At 43.1% G+C, this 25643-nt stretch overlaps 1 protein-coding gene across 1 annotated transcript; it reads right to left on the bottom strand.

Moving 5' to 3' along the window:
* Window positions 1-10579: 10579 nt before the first annotated feature.
* On the bottom strand, window positions 10580-19739 carry ppic (peptidylprolyl isomerase C). The gene is made up of 7 exons (XM_061039177.1): window positions 19468-19739; window positions 17776-17889; window positions 16746-16839; window positions 16299-16366; window positions 15478-15594; window positions 11766-13212; window positions 10580-11654 (listed from the first exon to the last, which is right to left on the bottom strand). Exons 1-6 carry the CDS (start codon window positions 19573-19575, stop codon window positions 13084-13086), a joined length of 630 nt encoding a protein of 209 aa, XP_060895160.1. The 5' UTR covers window positions 19576-19739; the 3' UTR covers window positions 10580-11654; window positions 11766-13083.
* Between the last annotated feature and the right edge of the window lie 5904 nt (window positions 19740-25643).

Below are 25643 nucleotides of genomic sequence, written 5' to 3'. Positions count from 1 at the left end.
AGAGAAGAAAATGGAGAGTTAACAAAAAAAGTCATCCTTACTATCGCTATGAATACGACCACTGCGCTTAAAGTACTGATGAGCTCACAGTGGACTTGTTTAATCTACTATGGACGAACAATGACCATAAATAACAACTACTAAGACTCCTGGTTATGTTTCTGCAGAACCTCATTTTACACACGGTAAGACGTACAATAAGGAAAACAAACAGAAAGTACGATCAGCAAATACGCCAATTTGAATTATTTACATATTAGCAAGTTGATGTAAAGTAGTGTCTGAGGTTTTCCTGACAGCCTAAGGCCCGGTCTCCACCTAGCGTGGTTTTCTGAGCGCCAGCCTTTTTAAAGTTGTTTCAATGAGTAGAGAGCGTTCACGGCACAGCGTCTTTTTTTTACAAGCGCTCTGCCGTTTTTGTGCGGCCGCTCTGAGCGCTCACGTTGAAAATCTTTAAACTTTTCAGAAAGGCGCTGTCGACGCCCCTGGCGCTCTTTTCCAAATGTACGATATTCCCCTGCCTACAGATCGTGTGTTGTACCCACATCCTCCTCGCTCCGTGTCAGATCAGGAAATAAACGATCTCAAATATATAAAACATGCGGTAAAAAGTAACGGAGCAGTGTCGGCCAACAGACTGTTGTCATAGAGACAGGACGGACATGCATCGCTTTTTGTGCCCGGGAAAAATGCCAGGTGGACACGGGGCCTTAGAGTGAATCAGACATGTTAGATCTAAACTGTATTGAAAAAACAAACATTTAAAAAATGTTTTGCGTGTCCTCTTACACAGACTGACCTTAGACAGACAAATCCTTGATTCAGACGTTTTAGAAATCGGTGTCACCATGTATTAATTAGAGCATTAGAGCATCACATTTTTATGTAATTAAACCTTTAAAATCAGTTTGTTTTGGGTTCATAGATCTGCAGTAAGACTGGTACTGATCCGAGTCAACAGCTCATTAAAATGAGACCTGGTCAGCCTCCAGTAGCTGGAAGCAGCTGGGAGAGTTCAGGGGAATATTTTTTAGATTTACCCTGAATGATCCAGCTATCAAACCCAAGAGTTACTCGTACTTTCCTATGTGGACCGAGACAAGTCGTCCCCATTGCTTGTGGACAAACTACTCAGACTAGGAATGAAAACCAGAACCCTTCAGATCCGAAAATCTGGTCCTGGTTTTTACTGATTCTGTTTTTTTTTTAAAGCAGATTAAGTAAACAGAGATCATCCAAACTGTTGTACGAGCACGAGTCTAACACTTCAGATGTGCCTGTGTGGCTGTCTGACTCTTTGACTCCATTTTAAAAACTCATAAACAACAAAGTTGATAAATGGAAGAACATTTTACAGAGCTGCAGCCATTAACACAAAACAAGAAAATAAAAAAAAGGTACTTTTAGAGAAATAATGTCAGAGGCAGGAGTCTCTCTCCTCTCCTCTCAGTTTGGACTCTAATTGGACGATGAGAGGTGTCCGAGGGCCCCGCTGAGGGTGTTTGGTGTGTGTGTGTGTGTGTGTGTGTGTGTGTGTGTGTGTGTGTTGGCAGCATGTATATCTGTGTGTGTGTGTGTGTGTCAGCATTTCGATTTTCTCGCAGCATCCCTCTCTTTTCTCTCTTGTAGGGAGGATGAAGAGGAGGAGGAGGTGTCACCACGGCTACAGTTGCAGTCGGTGACAGGACAGCAGCTGCTCTCTCTCTCTCTCTCTCTCTCTCTTTCTCCCCCCTTTTTCTCTCTCCGTCTCTCTCTCCCTCCTCATCGGTCCGGATGAGCAAAACTCAGGGGAAATCATCACTATGTTTACTCCGACCCCCCTCCCACGCCACCCGCCATCTCTGTCCCATAACCCCCTGCTGGCCCGGGCCCCTCCTAACCCCCGTATCTCTGTTTTCCGCCCCATGATGGTGGTTGTTAGACAGATAGACAGCATCACCCCCTCCCAGCGCTCCTCCACTCTCTCTTGTAAATTTGTGACCTCCGCTTGCATTCGAAGAAAAGAAGAGGGAGGAGAGAGAGAGGGGGGAAAAATGGTCGGCAATTGGCGGTGATGTGAGAGGGGGGAGGAGGGAGGGGGAGTAAGGGCCAGACAATTGGTGGTGAGGGATGCGAGAGAGAGAGAAGAGAGGGATGAAGGGGAGGGGAGAGAAAGAGGCCTTGAGAGGGCGATCAATGCGATGTTCACCTGCCGTCCACCTCCCCAATTTAAAGAGAAGGAGCGCTAACGATTTCCCCGGACGGCTCCCCCGGACTGATGGAGCCCGAGAGGAGAGGAGGCGCAGAGAAAGTAGAAAAATTAGTCTTCAGCTCAGCAATGCATATAGATGGGAGCGAGGCCGTCTGAAAATTAGCTTTTAATGGTGGAATGCATGTAGTTAAAAACAGAAACAAAGGAGGAAAATGGCTTTTAATACGCGCGGATAAGTGGAAGCAAAATGAGGATTTAAATGCAGGGATGCATACAGATGGAAGAAAAATGACTTTGAATTGGAGGGACGCATACAGAGAGGAGTTTAGATTAAATGCCTGAATGTATGCGAGAACGACGGAGTAGAAAATAAGCTTTTAGAGAAAGGCTGAATATAAATCAAACAATGATCGCTGTTGAATGAATGCCTGACTTATGCAAGAAGAAATACGTTTTACTGTAATCAACTCAAATGGAAGACAACACTGTAAATGTGAAGAACAAAAAAACGGTTCAAATAATTTTTTACATATTCATTATTTAACATTTACTCTCGTATGTATTTGTGATATTTAACAGCATTATTATTCAGCACACATCAGTATTTATTAATGCTCTAAGGTCTTTTATCAGTGGATGTTGTGCAAGCAGCAACCTCCAGTGTTCATCAATGCCGAAGTGCAAAATCCTGCAGTTCCTCGAGTGTCCACTAGAGGCTGGCTGCAGAAGCACAGGAAGTCACATACACACCCATTCAAAAAAAAGCCTGTTTTTACAGCAGAGATTAAAATGTTTACAGCCTGGTTCAAAAAAACAAACAGGTCTGATTAGCTCATGTCTCGATCGGCTCACCCTGTATGAGGGGAGACTTTTTTTGTCTGATGCATCAGTTTTGATTTCATGAACGACACGTGTTATCCATAGTTAGGCGCGTAGCTGACATGATCGACAGGTGGGCGCGATGCAATGGTTTGTCAGGAGGCTTAAAGGTTGACTGAAAGTTAGGCTGAGACAGCATTTCCAGCACGGAGGGCGCCATCGATGGGGCTCCAGCGCCCCCTGCAGGAACAGACGGGTGGCGTCACTCAGGCTTCATTCATTAATATTTACAGTCGATGGTCTGTGTCCATTGACGTCTGCGCTCATGACCTCCGTTTCAGAGTGCTTCTCACCGAAGTTGAACCATTTTCAACCGAGAGCCTTGACTTTTAAAGTGATTTCACTGTAGCTGACAATTTTTAAATTTGGAATAAATTAATGAGAGTTTGCTGGAGTTTAGGTTGCTTCCGTCATCTTGATTGTTTTGTGTTGTTAGGTTGTGACAGATAATTCAATATGGTGACCACCATCAATGGGCTTCAGTCACCAATGGGTGACGCAAATGAGGCTTCGTCCATGTTTATGGTTTTCTCCAAATGTGGTTGTTTTTGTCCTTTAAAGTCGGTAGTAGTTCGGTAACATGCTTGTGTAAGGATAAGGAATAGCAGTTAACACTTTAACAAAGACCAATCAAAATGCCTCGTCCTATAGCAGAGATATAAATGATAACGTGTCGTGCTCCTTGTTCATGAACGTGGATATATAATTCAGAGCAGTGTTAGTCTGTTCTGCTGTGTTAGATGTCAATATGTCTGCAGAAATGTCAGCGGACTAATTCCTGGGCATTTATTGGACCCGCTGTCTTCAGTGGCTCTGAATTTAAATTGACTCCGTGTCATTGTCATAATATCAAAGCTACAATAAGACACGCTGATACATCCAAACCCCCTCGCTCTGCCTCTGACACCAGTGACTATTCATGTTCCTGCTCTCCTGCCCCGACCTGTCAGCCCTGTCAATATGATTATTCCTCTCTGTAATTGCAGTCAGAGAGGAGGAGGAGGAGGAGGAGGAGGAGGAAGAGCGAGGTGGAGGGAAAGAAGGAGAAGAAGGTGATAATTGTCGCTGTGGAGGAGGGTGACCGCTGGTTCGTATCCGTTGGGTCAATATGGGCGAGGTGTTAAAAGGCGGCCAGGATCTACACATGATTGGACGGTTCAGGAGGGAAGGTGAGGAGAGAAACTGAAGATCTCTCGGAGGTAGTTTACCACACGTGTTAGCAGAATCACTGGTATTGAACAGATTTTTATCCAACCACAATGGAAGTGCTCTAGGGCGTTTTCACATTAGGCACAATTTTTCCGTACCCGAGTACACTTGAGTATGTACACAGTCTGATATAGCAGGTGGCAGTATGTACATAGTGGGCTTGCAAATTTGCCAAAAAAGCAGAAAAAAGAAGAAGCAACCATGGCAACCACCCGCTAACTGTGGATGTTTTTAGATCACACTCATTCTGTGTCAATTTACATGAAGCTACGAGCTAACTAAAGAGCGCTAACATTAGCATGCTAACACAACAATGCAGGACACAGGTGATTGCAGCTCGAGACAAGGACAATTTCTGCGCCGCTTTCATGGTGCGTTCAAATACATAACTCCTCCGTTTGAACACGAGTGGAGGGGGGTTGGAGGTGTGTCTCTGTGTGGAGGAGGTGTGGCCAAAAAGCTGTTTGTTTTGGTTTCATACTGGTGCTCAAGGGCGACATCTACTGGATCAAAAAGTCGCACATTCTTCCTTCAAACGACCATGGACAGGTTCAGAGATGGGGCGTTCACCAAAGTCACAAGTTGAGACATTTCAGAGTGGAGCAAAGTGACACACTAACCTGCTTAGTGACAATGTTTAAATGTAGTTTGTGGAATTTTCCAGGAGTTCATTGAGTTGTCGAGTGTAAATACATATTAATCTATAAATGTATCATCAGTCCTCACAGGCTTAATATCAGCTTCTCTCACGCTTTCACTTGAACTCTAATTGTCCTGATCTTACCCGTAGTTGTTGACCACACAGCAGGTCTGATCTCTCCGGTTGGATCCTATTGGAGGTGTGAAGTTGCTCTTAGTGTTGTTCTGCACACACTCACAGAGCAGAGTCATTTTCAGATGCTTGTATCGAATGGTTCTCCGTCAGTGCTGCCTGCGAAGGTTGAAAATCAATCCTGAAACTTTGGGAGGAAAATGTTCTTCAGTTAAACGACCTACAGTGGTTTGATCTCTCAGCCTCCTGAAGTCAACATGTTTTTTTTTTGTTTTTTTTTTTAATTCCGATAGGCTGTAGGTCTGTAACTTTACGAAGTGCAGGAGATGTTCCAGAGGTATCTGAGGCGAGACCAATCCTCAAACCTTCAGAACAAATGAAGCTTCAAGAGTTTGAACCTGTTAATCACAACAGCCTGAGCAGTACTTCTAGGAAATCCCTATCGTTGCTAACTTGCAAGCTTAGCATTGCTCATTTTTAACCATTTCATATGAATCAACATCATTTCACCAGTGTTGGGCTCGTTACTGAAAATTAGTAACTAGTTACAGTTACTATGGCTTTTTCTGCTTCAATCCTCACATTTATGTTCACATTGTTTAGTGTTGCTGTGGCAGAACAGTGCTGTGAGACGGTGCAGGTATTTTACCGGTTAGATCTCTGAAGGCGACAGAATCAACAGTTGCTTTGAAGCACGTCGACGACAACATACCTGTTTATGAATCTATAGTCTGGATTACACATCGAGAAGCTGGCTGTGTTTTAAATCAACCTGTCGGTTTGTATGGAGTGTCTCCTCCTCGGTCTGCAGAGCTAAGGTGAGCTGCACCTGCCTGGGTCTCTCATGTCTGCAGCGCCGCGCTCTGTGTGATAGCTAGCTTAGTATAGAATCATGTTGTTGTTTAGCTCGGTGCTTCGTTCTTGTGAGAGAAGTTTTCCTTCACGCACACAGACGACAAATCGCTGCTAAACTCTTGTTGTCTAACTCGAGCAGGGTAAAATAATGTTGTTGTTTCTGAGACAGAACGCTCACAGCTGAACGATCACCTGCCTGTTCGTTCACTGTGCACGGATTTCCTTCTCCCACGATGCTGCTGTTGCTAACATTAGCGTAACTTTATCCGCTGAATCGACGTCAAAACACCTTCATTTGGTGTTTCAGTCGGCTGTTACACATAAAGTAACGAGTAATGCATACTTTTAAATGTCAATAACTGTAATGGTGTTATTGAATTGAAGTAGTGACGTTACAGAAATGCGTTCGTCCCAACACTGTTTCACATACAGACACGACAAATACATTTACAGGACATTAGCATGGGCTAGGCAAATACAGACAAATAGAAACAAACAGTACAGATACTGCGGACAATACATGAACAATTAATGAGTGCAGGTGTAAGTGTGGAGAAGGTGTCGTTTGTATGTATTTTTGAAATATGAGGTAGATGGTAAAGTTCTAATGTGATGGGGAATGTCATTCCAAAGTTTGGTGTATGCATAAAAGAAGGACTTCCCGACCATAGTTGTTTTTGTATGCAGGGACGGGGATGAGTGCCCGTGAGACTGACCTAGTGAGGCGCACTTGTCTCATATTATGTGACGGTGAAGTGCTGCTTTTAATCTGAAAATAGTGGCGTGAACAATGGCGTGGCTGTGTACGTAATTCTGGAAAGTCAAGGCGTTGGAGCGTGTGAGTGCAGAGCAGTGGTGTGACCACTTTGGGAGGTTGCTGTGGATCGTAAGGGCTTGATAGTACAGTCGTGCTACTGGTTCAGTCATCTCCTTAGTGGTAAGTGACCAGATTGGAAGACAGTAGGAAATTGATGAAAACACAATTGCGTGTAGGTACGTTTCAGAAACAGAGCAGAAATGGCTGACAAAGCAACGGGGTCCGCTATATAGTACTGCATCTTGGAGGATGGTAGCGGTGGCGTGCAGACAGTCTATGGTCGTGCAGCGATCACAGGGAATAAACGTCACCGCCCCCTCCCACTCGCTCCAGGTGAATTCTCCTGATTATATCCTGCTGCGTTCTCACATCAGCTCACTCTGACTTTCTGCAGAATAAATACGAGGAGGCTGTTTGCATTCACACATGCAGCTCACCCGAAACTTCAGGAGTTTTTCATGAGTTTTCTGCAAGTGTGAAAGCACTAATAGCGAGTATAAACGTTATCATAACTGGTAAAAAAAAAAAGAAAAGATCCTTAAATATCAGTCTGGGTGTGAGTTGTGTGTCAGGTGTGTGTTGTTGGGTTTGTGGTTGTGTTCAGGTTCACTGGTAGTTCTCAGAGCGTCTCTCTGATGATGTGTTTGCTGCTGACCTTTAAACAACTCTGTCCCATCATCCTCCTCTTACACAGGCCTACAGGGAGCTGACACACACACACACACACACACACACACACACACACACACACACACACACACAGTGATATACACAGAGGGAAAGGAGAAACACTCCTGCAAACACACACTTTTGCATGTAAATAGTTTCTTCTGGCATGAGAATACACACAGTATACACGTATGAACACACACACACACACACACACACACACACACACACACACACACACACACACACACACAGAAGCATCACTGTCTGAGGTTTGGTGGTAATGAGGCCTGTCATCCTTCCGCACAGCCTCTCTCTCTCTCTCTCTCTTTCTTTCTTTCTTTTTCATTGATCCACTAACAGATCCCCAATATAACAACTAGCAGTCGCTGTGGGAGCCCCCCCCCCCCTTCCTCACCTCCTCCCCCCTTCTTTCTTCACCTCCTCCTCCCCGACACGCTTCCCTCCGGACCATTTAAAAACCTACCACCACTTTCTCTCTCTCCTCCCTCTCTGTCTCTTTCTCTCTGCGTCTCTCTATCGCTTCTTTCTATTTCTCTCCTTTCGTCCTCCGTAAACCCCTCTCCTCCACCCTCCGTCTTGGCCTCTCTGCAGACAGTCTTGTTATGTGGGCTGACAAACGGGAGCGGGGTTTCTCTGCAGCGTGCTGAGGAGAGGAGGCGGGTGCTTAAAGTGGCGGTTTGTCCGTCCGTCCGTCTCACCTGGTGGAGAAATAAAACAACAACAGACTCAGCTGAGACGTTTTAACAGCAGAGAGGATCAGAAAATGTCATTTCTCACAGCTGCTTTTAGCATAGCAACATTTTTATTTACATTAGATAGATAGATAAATAGATAGATAGATAGTATTTCGAGGTTGTGATGTTAAACTGACTGTCAGCAACGCTGTGATTGTTCAGTTAATTAAACAAGTGTGAAGTATTAGTGAAAAATAACTCAGAAAGTCCCTGTGTCCACCAAGTCTTTTTTCAATTGTTTAAAATGGGTAGAGAGCGTTTGCAGCAGAAAGCGGCCGCCTGGAGAAAAAGTGCAGCGCCAAGTGTCTTTGGAGCGCTCTGTCGTTTTTTGTGTGGCCGCTCCGAGTGCTCAAGTCAGAAATCTTTCATCTTTTCAGAAAGGGGCTGTTGACGTCACCGGCGCTCTTTTCCAAATATTTGATATTCCCCGTCGTTATGTCTCCTACACATCGTGTCTTGTACCCACATCCTCTTTGGTCTGCAGATACTTCCTGCCAACGTTTCTTTCTTGACCGGACGCGGAAGACGGCTTTAACGTGCTGTTGCCATGGTGATTTCTGCTGTTTGTATTTTTTCCATTTTTATATTTTTTTTTATCTTGTCTTTTGCTGCTGGGCTGCACCAGCGACATGACGTATCTTATATTTTCAAATCTGTCAGTTTGTGAAGGTACTATCAGGAAGGAAAAGTCTGGGAATCAGCTCTGAAACGCCCTGAAACGATCCAATCAGTCAGGAGAAGCTGATCGGGCCGTGATTGGCCGTCATGCCTCGGTGTACACTACACGACTGACGAGGCACGATTGTGCTGGATATTCGGCCAGACTTCAGAATCAGTTGTACGACTTTATTGATAGGAACGCTGAAGAGAGACAGAATGACATGCACCAAATGGTACAGCTTTGAACCTGCGAGCGGAGCGGCGAGGAGTGTAGCCTCATTGTACGGGCGCCATCTCTACCAACTGAGCTAAACAAGCTCCAAGAACTAAAGCACAAGTCTATTAGAAGAGGAGATTATAAAGCACACAATAACCTTTGTAGGGATTTCAAAATGAAGAGAGCTTAAAGCTCTCCGGAGCGTGACGCTGCTGCTCACCTTTTTAACCGCTCTGGAGTAAAGCGGAGCGAGTCAGAGGCGTAAATCAGGATTATTTACTTAATTTGTGGAGGTTTGACTTTTCAGACGAGCGAACACGCCGAAACATTTCACTGTTTTCTGTCGACTTCCTGTCTCCCTCCAGAGATTTCTGCTCCGCTCTGACCTTTGTGTTCGGAGATGTTTTCCTCCCCTGAGTGTGTGAAGGTGTGTGTGTGTGTATCTGTTTATATGTTTGTATCTGTGTGTGTGTGTGTGTGTGTGTGTGTGTATCTGTTTATATGTTTGTATCTGTGTGTGTGTGTGTGTGTGTGTGTGTGTATCTGTTTATATGTTTGTATCTGTGTGTGTGTGTGTGTGTGTGTGTGTGTGTGTGTGTGTTGTAGAACAGGGGGAAACAAATCACCAGCTGTAGTTCTCATTAGCAGCAGTTTTGTGTCAGCGCTCACAGATCAGCTGTCAGCGCTCCGCCTCTCTCTCTGCAGCTTCACCTTTTACCGACCATAATTACACCGTTTAACGCCAACGCTTCTCAAACCGCGGCCTGCAGACCCTAAGTGGTACAAATGCGAGACAAGGAAGGGTCTGCATTATGCAGGGCAAAGTTAGAGGCCGGATAAGAAGAGTGATTGGATCATTTTCACACTCAGCAGGGTTACAACTGTGGTTGTACACAACACATTTCTGATCCTGATACTGAAGTGTCACCCCCCCAATTTCCACATACTCCATGCCGTAGTTCGCTACAGCTACAGCGAGCGCCGCGGTCCGTCTCCAGAGCGTGCCACCAGCACCACTACACTTTGCTCTGTTTCAAATACGCTGCGAGTCTATTTCCGATGGAGCACACAAAATTTCACACTTTATTTTTGTCAATTTTAAACTTTTTGAAATCTCAGATTATTTAACTTCCTTTTACTTGGCCTTAATACTCCATCAGTGACATACTACACTCCCACCTTACATCACATCGCTCTTCTGATCACCTCGTTCTTAAAGTCCCTCGAGCTTCACTGAACTCAGTAAATCTGTTTTCTTTTGATGCTCCAAACTTGTGGAGCATCCTCCAGCAAACTCTAAATATTGGAGTTCTTCCCTCTCTTGCAGAGTTTAGGAATTTGTTGTCTAGCCACTTTTTTCCAGTTGTAGCTGTTTTTACTGGATTTTTTGTAATCGATTGTAAGTGTTGTTGTTGTGCTTGTTTTTAATATGCTTGTAATCTCGATGGCGTTGGAAACGAGGGAAACCTTGATGTCCTCTTGAAAATAAATAAAGGTTTGAATTGAACAACTTCAAAAGTGAGGCATTAAAAACAGAACACAGACGCAGAAATCATTGATCAACAGCATCATGTTTAATGTAGAAAATACAACAACTGTTGGCACTCTTCTTCTGCTGTTATTAAAAACAATGAAAAACATAAAATCTGATATGTTGCATCGATTTAGTGGCGTGAGGGATATCAGTCGGAACATCTTTTGATCAAATGACAGTTTCAGTATAAACCACACGTGTTAAAAGATCGAACGTAACGAGACAGAATGACATCTCTGACCTCGTGTTAGTCAGCATAACAAACAATTTATCAGTGTCGATCACCACTCTGCACGTTCTGAACATTTCCTCCAGTGCAGTTTGTGCTGTCGTTTTTGCAGAGGAGAAGATATTGAAACATGAGAAAGAATTTAATGATGCTACAAAATAAATAGAAAGTGCTACAACGCCATTCGACCCTTGCTACAGTTTTTTTGTTTATTGTTGCATATGTTTGATATAATTCTGGATTAGATGCATAGAAAGTGCAATAAAAATGTGGCAAACAAAGAACGATTTGGCACTCGGAGGTTCACGAGGGGCTAGTTTGAGTCACAGTTCATTATTTCTTTGTATTTTTAGGGTTGATGCTAACTGGCACCACCCGCTAAACATGCATGAATGCTAACGTTAAAACCGTTAGCATAAACCACAGTGAACCTTGTAAATACCGAACACACTGACATCAAACTGACATTTATGTGTCACTATCTGCTGAACCCTAAAGCCTGGCGTACACTGTGAGATTGTTTTAAAGTCGTGGTGAGATGTCAGCTCAAACCGAACGACTGATTCTTTTACGACGCACGACAAAAGCTCACGATTTATGTGCTCACACTGTACGACCTGATTGTCGGGCACGACTTGAGAGCTCACTTCAAATACGCTTTAAGTACCCTCTAAATCAAGATGGAGCATTTAAAAATGTCTCATATGCACGGCTCAAATACACATACCGGCATCACACAAGCTAACTAACAAGCTGAATTAAAAAGGCATGCCTTCTGTTGCCATGGTGATTTCGGAGACTGTCACTTTTTGTGCAGGAACAATCAGGAAAAGTAGTCTGGGGGCGCTCGTGGCTCTGCTCTCACTGTGTGAGTTTGTGCAGTCGTATGAGCAAAATTTCAAACATGCAAGAAAATCCTATGACAGGTTGGGAGCAGCTGATCGGGACGTGATCGTACGTCGTGCCTCAGTGTACACTGCACGACTAACAAAGCACCACCCTAACCCTAAAAATGTGGGTCTTATTCAGCTTGAAATCATGCAGTGTACGCCCGACTTTATATATCCAGCTCCATCAATCATAAATCCTTCTTTTAAATGAATGTCACACATTAACCTCATCACAATTAATAGGATCTAAAAACATCCACCTCGCTACCCTTGCTAAAATGCAGGGCCCGACCGATAAGGACCGATACGATTTTGGGGCCGATATTAGGGAGAAAAAAAATTTGATACCGATATATCGGCCGACATCTTTCTTAGATATATGTTTGATCTAAAGAGATAGATAGATATAGATTTATACATTTATCACATTGATTGATTAAATGTGAATCAAACACTTGTGGAAAAGACAAGACGGTCACTCAACTGGAAATGAACTGAGCGTGTACGTGCATCCTCGTTTACACTCAGGAGAGTGATGATGCTTACTGTAATCCATATAGCGCCCTCTGCTGGTGAAAGAGAACTGCCAGTGTAATACAATAAAACTCAAATGAAATGCTATTTAAATGGTGAATAAATCTAGTCATATCTGCGATAAAACTAGCCGACACCGAAAGTCACTGGACATGCTAACATCGGCCGATTCATCGGTCGGGCTCTACTAAAACGCTACATGATTCTCTAAAAAGGTCAAAATAACCACAAAAATCTGAAAATTGTAAACATGCATCATGTCAAACATGAATCTCGTTCAAAAAGTGACATTTTAGAGATATGTTTTAAGCCTGAGCGTAGTGAATAGTTCAACGTGCTGATGTTTGTGAACTTCTTGATGATGAATGATGCATTCAACTCAGAGCTGGAAGTGACACGAGTGGACGTCTTCATATATGTCACTAAGTTAATAAAAATATTCCCTCCTTTCAAAACAACTGTTAGACATCATTTTGTGTTTTATCTGTTTGTATCTAAATGACATTATATTTTATCTGCGTACAGAAGAAATCAATCAGAAGTCCTATTTGTTAGCATGGAAGCATTAGCCATCCTATGCTAACATGTCACAAGCTTCATCTTAATGCTAAAGGTTAGCAAAATGCCTTAAACTTGCATTCTTTCTGATGGCCAGTAGGGGGCGGCTACATTAGCTGCAAAAGAAGTCTGAGAAAGTTCCAAGTAACGTTTTAAACGACCATGTTTGAAAACATCTCCGAGCCCTTCCTGCTAGTTAGCGTTTGCATGTCGAAGTGCAAAGACAGTAACGATATGAAACTGAAAACGATGAAACCACGACTTCTGATTGATCTCTAGTATACCGTCTTTGTTTTACAGTACGGTGTCTTTTACCAGCCCTCCACCTCCACTATGAAGGGCTCTTTGACGGGGATCCTGCCGCTGTTGACGATCACACACTCGGTGTACGGCAGGTTCCTGTCGTTTGTGTCCTGGAGCTCGATGGTGTGAACCACAGCCTGCAAGAAGAGACGCACAGAAAGAGATTAGACTTACAACAGGCATTCTGTACCGTGCCCAAGTCCACCCCTAAAGTTCAGTTAGTTTAACTAGTGTGAATGTCCCATTCCGTGCTCAAGCCCGTGGTGCTTTGAATTGGAAGTGTGCTTCAGCACGGTACAGTTCATGCATGAGCACAAGCACGGGAACACAACATGGACAGCCTTAATTTTGGAGAAATCTCGGGGTGTTCTGTCTGTATCTGACTAACATGACCCAAGATAAGCCACAAAGTCAGTAGAGTAGCTGTCATGTTCTCTGTGTTGTTCTCCGATGTGGGGACGCGTCCCTTTCATTTTTATTTACTTTCGAGTCCGCCTGTCTTGTAAACTCAGCACGCTTCATAATTACGTAAAGACATGCATGTGTTGTATTACACATGTATAAGAGGTGACCGTGCTCAGGCCCAGTTAGTCCTGGAGCAGTTTGAGTGCAGGCCAGCGGGGGAATGGGGAGGGGGGGCAATCGTGCTTAAGCAAGGTACGGACAACATTGCTAGTGTGTGTGCGCCCATAGAGTCGAATAAAATGTAAAAGTTTGTATGTTAAGAGTATGTTTTATATAGGACGTCATCTTCAACAAACAGGGCTGTTATTTCTCCATTACTGTGAGTGTATTATAGATTATGTATTCACATTCTGGACTATACTACCCAGTTTAAAATCTTTGATTCGGTCATCTTGAAAATATTCCATTTTGTTTAACCTCCTCCATTTTTAGAGATCATTATTGTGATTTCTCTGCAGATAGCACAAGCAGCTAGTTTGTTTAGTAGAGTTGTTTGAATTTTAAAAGTATAAAGTTTGAATTTGTATCGATATATTTCACCATCACAGTTTGTTCAGCTGTTTATTTTCTGTTGCTGTTCATATATTTCCTGCAGATCAGCACTGTGAGAATAAACTAAGTTGAGAACTTTTGGTCAGCTTTGATTTAACTGATCGATAATAAACTGTGAAATCAAATGAACCTTTAAGTGTTTCCTTAAAGCAGTAAAGACTCCTTCATGCACTAATGGATTTAGAATAGGATATATTTCAGAAAACTTCTTTAAAAAGTCCTAGACTGTAAGGCTGCAGCCTGGCTACTCTCCTCTGTGTGCTCTCGTCTGTGTGCCTGAAGCCGAGCCCCCTGAGCTTCTAATTTTCAACATAAAGCTCTGGAAATAAACATACATGTAGTGTACATGTGATATATTACAAACATACTAGGTGCTTATATACGACGGAGGATTAGGGCCATTTTTTTTTTATTTCGAGATTAAACTTGTAAATTTACGACTTTAATCTCGAAATTAAAAAAAAAAAAAAATGTAACGTGGCCCTAATCCTCCGTCGTACTTATACATTCAAGACTAAATAAAAAATAAGCAATTTTGCCATTCTATATGTATATGTGCTTTTTCAGTTATATATAAACACACAGCTCAATCAGCAGCGTCGGTTCAGCTGTTGAAACAAACGTCGCTCTAACTCTCCCCTCTGCGTGACTCATTTGAACGTCTCTTCATTCATTCATTCATTCATTTGGGCTTCTTGTAAACCTTGGGCGAGTGACTCCATCTTCTACATTCTTATCTTCTTTTGGTGCGGTGGTAATGTTTGAATTAATGGATTTCCTTGGCTTTCATCTCTAGTTGAGTGTTTTATCCCAGCAGCAGTGTCTACTAGAACTTTTACTATTGTTTTGTGTTTTAATTTAGTTTACTTAAATTTTTGCTTTTACGTGTCTTTATGATGTTTTGGATGTAATGTTTTGCCTGATTTACTGTACAGCACTTTGGTCCGCCTCGGCTGTTATAAATGTGCTGTATAAATAAAGTTGACTTGACTTAATCGTAGACTGTAAATATTAATTAATGCGCGAGTTCGTAAACTGCTTCTTGACCCAGTGCACTTGCCGTTGTTAATTTCTTGAGAAGCGGGGCGCCAGAGCTCATGAGACGAGAGAACACAGCCAAGAGCACACAGACGAGAGAGCGCCAGGATGCAGCCATACCCGACCCAAAAAGTGGGCCAGACTCATAAATAACTCCTCCCACCTTACCCCTACCTGAGCTAAATACTTCCTGTATGGGCGGAGTCTGACTCTTACCAGGAAGTCAGCTCAGAACAAGGAAGCAGTCTGACCTCATGGTCTGGATTGTGTGACTGAACTGTGTTTAAAGTGTTTTTATTTCACTGTCAGAAGCAGAACGTGTGAAACATCTGCAGGTTTTCACTCACCATGCCGTCCAGAACTTTACCAAACACCACGTGTTTCCCGTCCAGCCACGGAGCTTTGGTCGACAGGATGAAGAACTGAGACCCGTTTGTGTCCGGACCGGCGTTCGCCATGCTCACCTGGTACATGAACACACACGCACACAAACAGCGCTCATTTTCATTCATCAAATGTATATTTCAGCTCACTCAGCTAGCTTACCCTACCGTTAGCCCTCATCACATAGGTAGCTCGACAGAAGAATCATTCAGTTCTTTAAAATATTTTTGGCTCATTATATCTAAATGACGAGGTCAGCGTCACGTCTTACTGGTTAATTCCACACAGTCTGTACACACTGCGTTCTGTCAGCGCCGCGGTTTTGCTCCATCCGATGGTGTGTGCCTTAGACCACCGTGGTCGTTTCTGTCACAGGTTCTCAAGATGACAAAAGAACTACCAGATCACGTGAGAATCAAGAGAACGACATGCAAACAACATGTTGTTTTGACTTGCTGAGGTTGATTTGTTGTTCATTTGGTTCCCTAGTTTGACGTAAAGTCTGTATATCGTGTTTCGTTTTGAAACTGACCCGATGATCTGTGCGTTCCCGTGTCTGTTTTCCCGTCTGTAACGATTTGATCTACGCGTGCTTGTCTAGACTTGGTGCGTGTTTGAGACAGAGCAGAGCGGCGTGGCGCTGCTGGCTCGCTCCAGAGACGGACCGCAGCGCGTGCTGTGGGCATACGAGCATTAATTAGAGTGGGATTGAACGGCGCCGCAGTGCGTGGCGCTGACGGACCATGGTCGTGCACAGTTTGTGGAAATTGGCGGATAAACTCACCCAGCCGGCTCCTAAATGCTTCAGTTTGAAGTTTTCATCTGCAAAAGTTGTCCCATAGATGCTGTGACCTGGATGAGAAAGAATCCGGTCACTTTGAGGTGGTTACCAGTTTAAAATGAAAAAAAGAGAACCTTAAAAGTTATTTAATATGTTCTTCTTTAACCTGGATGAAGTTAACAGGAAATGTAACGTGAACAAACACGTCGCCGAGTCTTGCAGCACAAAGAGACCATTAATCACTGACTAATGTGAGTGACAGCCCTGTGAGTTTAGTCAAAACTTTGTGTAACGATAAAAAGGTTCTGAACACACAGAGAATGGGATTAAACAGCTGGGTTACACAGTCTGATGAGTTTCTGTGAATGTTTCACTGTTTTTTGTTTTTTTTTACAGAAATGTTTCTCATGTAAAAGGATTTCTGTAAAACTTCAGAGTTTAGTTTCTCACCTCCGGTTCCGTCTCCAGCCGTGAAGTCTCCTCCCTGGATCATGAAGTCTTTGATGACTCGGTGAAACTTTGTCCCTTTGTAGCCGTAACCTTTCTGCAGAAACATGAAAAAAAAAGATACAATTACCACGGCAAACCAACAGGTGTTGCAGCGATGGAAGTGGTCAAGAGAAGTGGTTCAGATAGAAGTGATTGTACCCGACCTAAAAAGCCTCTGCATGTTTCTAATAAGCTCCAAGAGCAGAAACGTGCTCAAACTAGGATCAATATTGGAGATGCTTTTGAAAAATGGAGAGAGGTTAGAACACAGAAAGGTTTACAGACCGATGCAGAGCTGGATAAACACTGAAGCTTCAGTGTCCACCACATGGCAACCTGCATGAGCATCGACTCTAGAGAGGAGGGGACGGGGGGGGGAATCTGCTCTCTATAATGTTTAGAATTTAGACTGCAGTACCCATTTGTTTTAGCGTCTCTACACTGGCTCCCTGTGTGTTTTAGAATTGATTGTAAGCTCTCCATGGCCTTTCCCCCAGCTATTTAGCAGACCTTTTACTACCTTACAAACCCAAGCGCACATTGAGATCCTCGGGCAGAGGTCTCCTGGTGGTTCCAAATGCAAAATTAAAAACAAAAGGGGATAGAGTATTTTCCTGTTTTTATATTTGCTGTCCTTGTAAAACACTTTGTAACTTGTTTTTGAAAAGTGCTCTATAAATAAAGATTATTATTATTATTTTGAACACTAGGGGTCAGAGTTACATATTGCTCCTTTAAGAGATTAAATATACAAGCTCAGTATGGTGGAACAATAACACATTATTTTTAAACACTATGGATTATATGCCTCGATGATTAAAAAGTCCTCCTGATGGAAACTCTTTTTTTGTTTTTAGAGTATGATGTCCTCGCCTGCAAGTTGACCGACACTTTGAGTGTGTTTGTACAGTTTATAAAACACAGTTATGATCGAGTACGATATTGTGCGGTTGTACGTGTGTGGGGGATTGCATTACACCATCCTACCTACCTCTCCGGTTGCCAGGGCGACAATGTTATTGACAGTGAGTGGGACGACCTCCCCAAAAAGGCCGATGACGATCCGCCCCACCTCGTGCCCCGCCACTGTGATGTCAAAAAACACCTGGAGACACACACACACACACACACACACACATACACACACACACACACACACACACACGCTGTCAATCAGTCTGAGGTGTGGGAATACAAGAATAGCTACAGCTCTTGGACCATACTAACAGAAACTTAAGACAACAACAAGGAAATGTTGTTGTTGTCTATATTTGAGAGCTCTGATCTTCACTTGAAGATTTACTTGGACTTGAGTATCCAGTTTTTTCCCGTTTTAGTATTTGTGCATGTAAACATCATCGAGATAAGCCATTATCACAACTTTGTGAAACCTGATTCTGCGGGGATCTGTGGCATGTATACCATGGGTGTATTATTGGAGGCGGAGCCACGTTGATTCCTATGAGAGCTGCTCAGTGGTGCATGAAGAAAATTAAGTCTGACCTCCACGTGTAAAAGTACCTGGATCTTCCCCGTTACCGGGCCCATCGAGCATGCACACTTGGAGTCGCAGCCCCGTGACTCTGATGCATCCAAAATATCTCAGAATGCAGATGCCATTACATTTTACAACTTTAAGGACCTAATGACTTTATTATTATTTATTATAGCTGCTGACTACCTGCGCAGGCAAGTGACGTATCAGCAAAACAACACGGATTGAACCCTCAACCTTCCGGTTGAGAGACGACCGACTCTAACACTGAGCCACAGCCGCAGTACTCATAAACATGTTACTATTTATCATGAATACAGGGATATAAAAACACAGGTTTGTCTTTATGTAAACACCATATCCCCAATATGATCCAACCAGGATGAGGCTCATAACCATGTAAATGTAAACATGTCCTCACTATCTGTCATCAACTCCCTCACTCAGTGTTTATTTATTAAGGGTCTCATCACAATAACAGACCAATTAATAATTGTAAAGATGATTTTTAAATGAAGTTTAAATATCACAATCTTCCACTCAGTACTTACTGTTTATGACCTGAATGAAAAGTTTGAGCAAAAAGCCCCTCAAGCTACTAGTTTGTTTTCTTATCATTTTATTATCATCGACTCTTCATGTTGATAATCTCTCTTAAAGCAAACACGTTTTTATAATGGCTCTTTATTGATTTGTTTATTTATTGTTTAGGCTCCTTGTGGAAACGATTTATAGCATGTGACGCATATAAAGTGATATTTACGGAAGCCTCCATGGTTCATATTTATATTGAGGTCAGGTCTTCTGTGTGTGTGTGTGTGTGTGTGTGTGTGTGTGTGTGTGTATCTTTTATTTGTGTGTATGTGTGTGTCTGTGCGCGTGTGTGAAGCCCGCAGGCGAACGCATTGCGCATTAAGGGCCGTCTGAGTGGACACGTGTACAGCTGTGCGCGCGTGTGTGTGTGTGTGTATGTGTGTGTGTGTGTCTGTGTGTGTGTGTGTGTGTGTGTGTACTGTCTCAAATATTCTGGAAACATCTGTTCCGGTCCAGCTCCCCTCCTTAAGCACTTCCTAAAATAATGCGTTCATGAGCGCGTGCCGGTGCAGTGTAAAACGGTCACTCTCCATGCTCTGGTTGCGCGTGAATAAGATTTGAATGCAGATAAATGCGGCAGATTTCTTCACCCACCTTCTCGGTGACTTTCGGTCCCGTCCGTGAAGCCGCGGCGGCGGACACCGGCTGCAGACAGACGGCGGAGAGGAAGAGCAGAGCGGGGAGGACCGTACGGTGCTCCATCTTTTACCGGAAGGAGCGGCAGCCGAGGAGGAGGAGAAGAAGAGGAAAGGCCCCTGATGGGACTGACAGAGACGGGCAGAGGAAGAAATCACAGCGAGTCACAGCTGGGAGGCTGGCCGGGAAACAGCGCTCCAAACACGGCTACATCAGCAGACCACTCCCCTCATGTGGGCGGAGCCGATGCCAAAGCTCCGCCCACCTAGGAGAGGAACAGGAGAGGATTCAAGTGGAAAGGAAAGGATAATAAGAAGGGAGCTAGGAGAAGAGACAAGAAGAGAGTATTATTAACATGAAATAAAAGAGAAGGAGGGAGGGAGGGAGAGAAGAAAGGAAAGAGAGGGGAGGAAAGGACTTATGGTAAAAAGGAAGGCGAGGTGATAATTAAGGAAAGGTGACATGAAGAGGAAACCGAGGGGAAAAGGAAATATAATAATTAAGGGACATAAAGGTTAGACAATGAAAGGAGGGGATTGAGGAGAACAGGAAAGGAGGAGAGGAAATGGAGAGAGGGAATCAGAAGGTAGGAGCGAGAGGTGATGGAAGGAGTAGAGGAAATAAAGGACACAAAAAGAGGAAGAAAGGAAGGAAGCAAGGAAGGAGAGGAGTATCAAATTCTTATTGTTAGAGAGACGATGGAAAGATACGTCCATGGTTCCCAACCTGTGGACTGAGACCCTCTGAGGGGTCTGATGATGAACACATGGGAGGCCGAAGGGGAAAACAACAGATTTGTAACTCAAACAAATAAAAGGTTAGCCGTCCTGTTTGTGTCGACCTTTAACATGCTGAGCTGATGGAAGCAGAAACATGTGTGTGTTTGATCATTTGTAGGAACGAGCAGAATGTCACACCTGTCAGGCTGAACACACCTGCAGGATCACACGAGTACAGCTGCAGACAGAGCGCAGGCGGTAGGTTTCTAAATGAGAGTTTGAAAATGATAAATCCACCTTTTTTATCAACAAACATGAGTAACAACAGGAGCTTTTCATAAAGTTGCACCTGAGTTATCATTAAAAACAGCGCCCCCTAATAATATATAAATAATACTCTTACAGTATTACCAGGTCGTATATTTTTATCCCTGAAAATATCATAGACTTTAAATATTAATATAAGAAGCCTGAGTGACGTCACCTATCTGTTCCTGCAGGGGGCGCTGGAGGCTCTTCAGCAGCAGCCACCATGCTGGAAATCCTGTCTCAGACTAACTTTCGGTCAACCTAACGACAGGCGGACAGAGCTGGAGCTGAGGCGGGTTTTAAGCCTCCTGGCAAACCGTTACGTCGCACCCACCTGTCAATCATGTCAGCTACGCGCCTAACTATAGTTAACACATATCGTTCATAAAATCAAAACAGCACCGTTTAAAAAAAATGCAACTCCCGTACAGTGTGAGCCAGTGATGACAATAACTAATCACACCTATTTGTTTTTTTGAACCAGGCTGTAAACATGTTAATTTCTGCTGTAAAAACACTCTTTTTTGAATGGGTGTGTATGTGACTTCCTGTGTTCCTGCAGCCAGCCTCTAGTGGACACTCGACGAACTGCAGGTTTTTTTTTCACTTCTGCATTGGCTTCGTTTTTCAAGACCAGAGGTTGCTGCCGGTTTCACCCGGTCGTCTAGACTACGGTCAACTCAGAGATCTTTTTAATCGGGGGGGTGGAGGAGGAGTAGCAGAGAGAATCACTCCCATGATTCCCAGCCAGCTTCGACGTTATTTTTCTGTTATTGTTTTGGTTGAGAGCCCCCTGGTGGCTGAAGTTACATACTGTGCGTTTTACATGACTAAGACTAAGACGTCAGGGCAACACCGCGTCTATAAGGCAAATATTACATGTAGTTGAATTTCTGATTCCTGATTTGAAAACACGTCGTTGCACCCAGAACGTGTCTCCACTGTCATGTATGATCACATGTTTAAAACATGAGTCATGTATGTAAAAGCAGCGACGCTCCTGAAATCCAAACAGGAAACAACTTCACCTCGTCGCTCTGCATTTTGATTTCTTCTTCCTGAGTGACACCAAAATGCATTTTCCAGCATGCAGAGATCGATAATCAGCTGCAGCGTTTTTTTTTTTTTAAACAATAAAGAGAGAAATAATGAAGTCGAACAGACGAGTGTTACAGCTTAAAACACTTTACTGCATTAAAAACACCTCAGAGCAGCGCGGCTTCAGCTGCAGCAAATAAAGCTGAAAAAGAGAACCGAAGTCCCCTCTGAATACACGTCTATAGAGATGAATTATAATAGTCAGCCTGCCGTGACCTTAAAGCCACGGCCGACACACACACACACACACACACACACACACACACACACACACACACACACACACACACACACACACACACACACACACACACACACGGTTATCGGCCTCCTGTCAACACGGCCGTCCATTCGTCTTTTCTTCCCGCCATCCGCTGAATTAATTAAGCAGAAATGTAAACGTTTTAATTGAATGTCAAAGCGGGACCTTAACAACATGCTCCTATGTAAATGAAAGTGACACGGCTGTAAACTACGATATTTATATATACACGCGCCAAGGTTACGGTGGGGGGGTGTGCAGGTGTGTGTGTGTGTGTGTGTGTTGAATGAACAGGGGACACACAAACGTTTTAATTGAATAACCGTCACTTGGTTGCTAACTAACCCTCATGGATTTCACACGGCCTCAATTATCCCCGAGTGGAAATGAACCCTTTAAACCTTTAACTTTCCCTTAAAGTAGAATTCAGTTTTTTTTATTAACTCGAGCCCCGCGGTGTCACATATTTATCTCATGCACCCTTTTTATGAATCCATGCACATTTTAGTAACTTGCATGTGCACGTGGTTATTAAAAAGCGTCAATTGATTATTTTATTCTTATTTTGTGCACCATTTTAGCAGCCGCAGCTAACGATTTATTAAACATGTTTTTATCTTATAATACGGCCTGTGATGTCTCCAGATTTTCTGTATCCATCGTCTGTGTACTTTCTTATCGATCAAGAAGTTTTGAAATGAAAACAGTTGCTTAGCTCTGCGTCGTTAACGCGACGAAAACTGTGAGTAAGACACGACTTCTTCAAAGCAACAGAACTTCACTTACAACAACAAAAAAAATCTGAACATGGGAGGTGCTGGTCCACTAGCTTTCTTGTTTTGTTTGTTTGTTTATAAAAACTTTGGTCATCAACGTTCATTCACAATTAAAGAAAGAAGCAGTGTAGGAGCCTGTGACCACTAACAGCATTTCTTTGTGTTTACAGGCAATGCTAACGGTTGCTAGGTTGCCAAAGTTGGTTTACAGCTTTTCTGCTGCCTACGTTGGTGGCCTTAAGGCAAATTTCGTTTTTTGAACCAAGCTGTAAACATGTTACTTTATGCTGTTAAAACAGGCTTTTTTTGAATGGTTGTGTATGTGACTTCCGGGGCTCTCGGAGCCAGCCTCAAGTGGACACTTGAGGAACTGCAGGATTTTGAACTTCAATGTTAGCTTCATTATTTAACACCAGAGGTTGTGCTTGGTCCTGGCATCAGCAAAAGATCTAGACCATGAAATTGTTGCCTTGAAAAGATAAGTCAGATTAGTTTCTCCTCCACCATTCTTGTTGACAAAGTTGTTATGATAAGTCCCGCCCTTTTTTTTATTTTGATTGGTTGGTGAGGGAGAAGCGACGGTTAAGAGCGTTTCAGTTTTTTAAAAGTTGAACCATTATCAACTGAGAGCGCTGCTGTGAGTACAAGCGACAAAAATCAGCTGATACCGATCACTTCTTTGTACTCAGGGTGCTTTTATTTTGAAAAATGTTCTCGCTCCTTTGTTATAATTAAAAAATTATAATAACTTTTGTTCTAGAGCACTTTTAACTTTAACAAGAGTCGACCTTGCTTTGAGAAAAAATACTCTGATGGTTCTCGTCTTTGTCTTCATCACATTTTTTATTTCTAATAAAAATGGACGTCATTAAGGTTCACATTCAGACCGTGATAAATCGTCTGTGTTTCTATTATTTAAAATGTAATCTCCCTCCGTGGTGACTCTGACCCTCCTCTGAGTGTAACCTGCAGCTGTGCCGCGTTCTCACTTGCAGGAATTTGCCCCTTTGCTAAATGAACTCTTGTTAATATTGTGTTTTTTCTTTTCCTGCAGCCGTCTAAATAATTAGCTTTTGTTGTAGAAAATGATGAATTTGGGCAGTTAATTTATTGATTGTGGGGCTCCTGCGATGTGCCTCACTTTAGAGAGCCATTAATCAATGAATGAAAACACCTAATTCTCCTCCCGCTCTGCTTTTCCCTTTTTTTTTCTGCACTCTTGTTGTTTGTTTTCTGCTCGTAATAACAGAGGAACCCCGGCAATGATACAGAGAAGATCTGTGATTATGGACTAATTAAGGATGATGATGACAAATCATACATTCAGCAGATTAAAAATGATGCAAACAATTAAAGTTGATGCAATAAAAACAAAGATTAATGCCTCAAAAGTGATTTTATTTCAAAGCATTAACGCAAATATTGATCTTTTCTGCTGTATTAGTAAATCTATTAATGCATTTAAAGGTCACATATTCTGTAAAATACACTTCACCATGTTTCTCTAACACTAATATGTGTCTCTAGTCCGTCTACAAACCCCCCAGTGATGAGAAAAATCCATCCTCTCTGTCTTTCCCCTGCTCCACTTTTCAGAAAATGTGTGTTCAAACAGGCCGTTGGGAGATTTTCCCTTCATGACATCACAAAGGGCAGTAGCCCCTCCCCCAGGTGGGTGACACTCTCACAGCTAGGTGTTTGTTCTGCCCTCTGAGTCTGCCTTCTCACCGTAAACGATAAGACATGGAGCCAGAAAGCCAGAGTACCCAAGCCCTTCCAGAGAGGGGGCGTGGTCAGACACAGCTCATTTACATATTTAAAGGTACAGACACAGAAACAGCCTGTTCTGAGCAGGGCTGAAATAGAGGGGTTTATAGGCATGATCAAATACAGGATCAGAGTGGATTTACAACAAGAAACTTTACACACATGTTTTGAGGAGCTCTGAGACTTATTTAAACTGGTTGAAGAGGAGGAGAATATGTCACCTTTAAAACATTTAAATAATACAATCAGAGCAGTTTAATTAAAGTTCAGTACAAAAGAAGGAGACAGGGGATCTCTGTCCATTTTAATGTACAGTCTACGATAGAGACATGAATGTACGATGACGTGATGCCTGCATCCAAACATCTGACCCAAACATGTGTTTTATTGAGGTAGGAACCAGCGATCTGAGTAATTGTAGAATCAAGGAGTTTGAAGTGTTTAAAGGAGAACAAGCCGGAATTCGAACTCCATCCCTCGATTCTTTATTAGCTGCCGTCGAGCTTGAACTTCCGTTTCAACCAATCAGACGGCCGGTTGTTACTCTGCATTCCTCGACGCTGGAAAAGTCACTTTAAGCCGACAAGAGTTCATTTTCAGACGCTTATGTTTGTGTTTTTGTTCGTTATCAATCCACCAGAGGTCCCGAGGATGACAAATGGGGCCTGTCAGGGCAACGCCAGTCATAACAACACACACGCCCACGCGCGCACACACACACACACACACACACACACACACACACACACACACACACACACACACACACATACACATTTACATTTTCAGGCATTTAGCTGATGTTCTTATCCACAGCAGCTTACAATGACTGATGTGCACACGTAACTGTATGCCGTATGCTCCACATGCATTGCTATTAGTGTGTGTGTGTGTGAGAGTGTGTGTGTGTGTGTGTGTGAGAGTGTGTGAGCAGCAGACGGGTGGGAAAGCTTGGGGTCGTGGATAACAAGTCAGACCCAGAAACACAATGAGCTCGGCTGTAATCTATCTTATCCTAACACACACACACACACACACACACAGTATAAAAGTGATGGTTGTTAAAGGGGCTGATGTGATTTGACGTTTGGACGACCACCGTCTGTCCAGACTGTCGAAAAAAATCAACCATTTGAGGTTTGTAGTTCATTAAAACACAGTTATTCTGTTTGTCCAATATTTGACTAAAAATCTCCAAAAGGC

Source organism: Labrus mixtus, chromosome 5, assembly GCF_963584025.1.
Source record: "Labrus mixtus chromosome 5, fLabMix1.1, whole genome shotgun sequence".
NCBI lineage: Eukaryota > Metazoa > Chordata > Actinopteri > Labriformes > Labridae > Labrus > Labrus mixtus.
This window is presented reverse-complemented; position numbering and strand designations above follow the sequence as displayed.

What these genes read in the sequence shown, in the direction of transcription:
- ppic (XM_061039177.1), bottom strand. Translation starts at nt 19,575, where the DNA reads ATGGAGCACCGTACGGTCCTCCCCGCTCTGCTCTTCCTCTCCGCCGTC. An exon ending in TCGCCCTGGCAACCGGAGAG is followed by an intron (nt 16,840 to 17,775) that starts GTAGGTAGGATG and finishes ATGTTTCTGCAG; the next exon opens with AAAGGTTACGGCTACAAAGG. An exon ending in AGCATTTAGGAGCCGGCTGG is followed by an intron (nt 15,595 to 16,298) that starts GTGAGTTTATCC and finishes TTCATGTACCAG; the next exon opens with GTGAGCATGGCGAACGCCGG.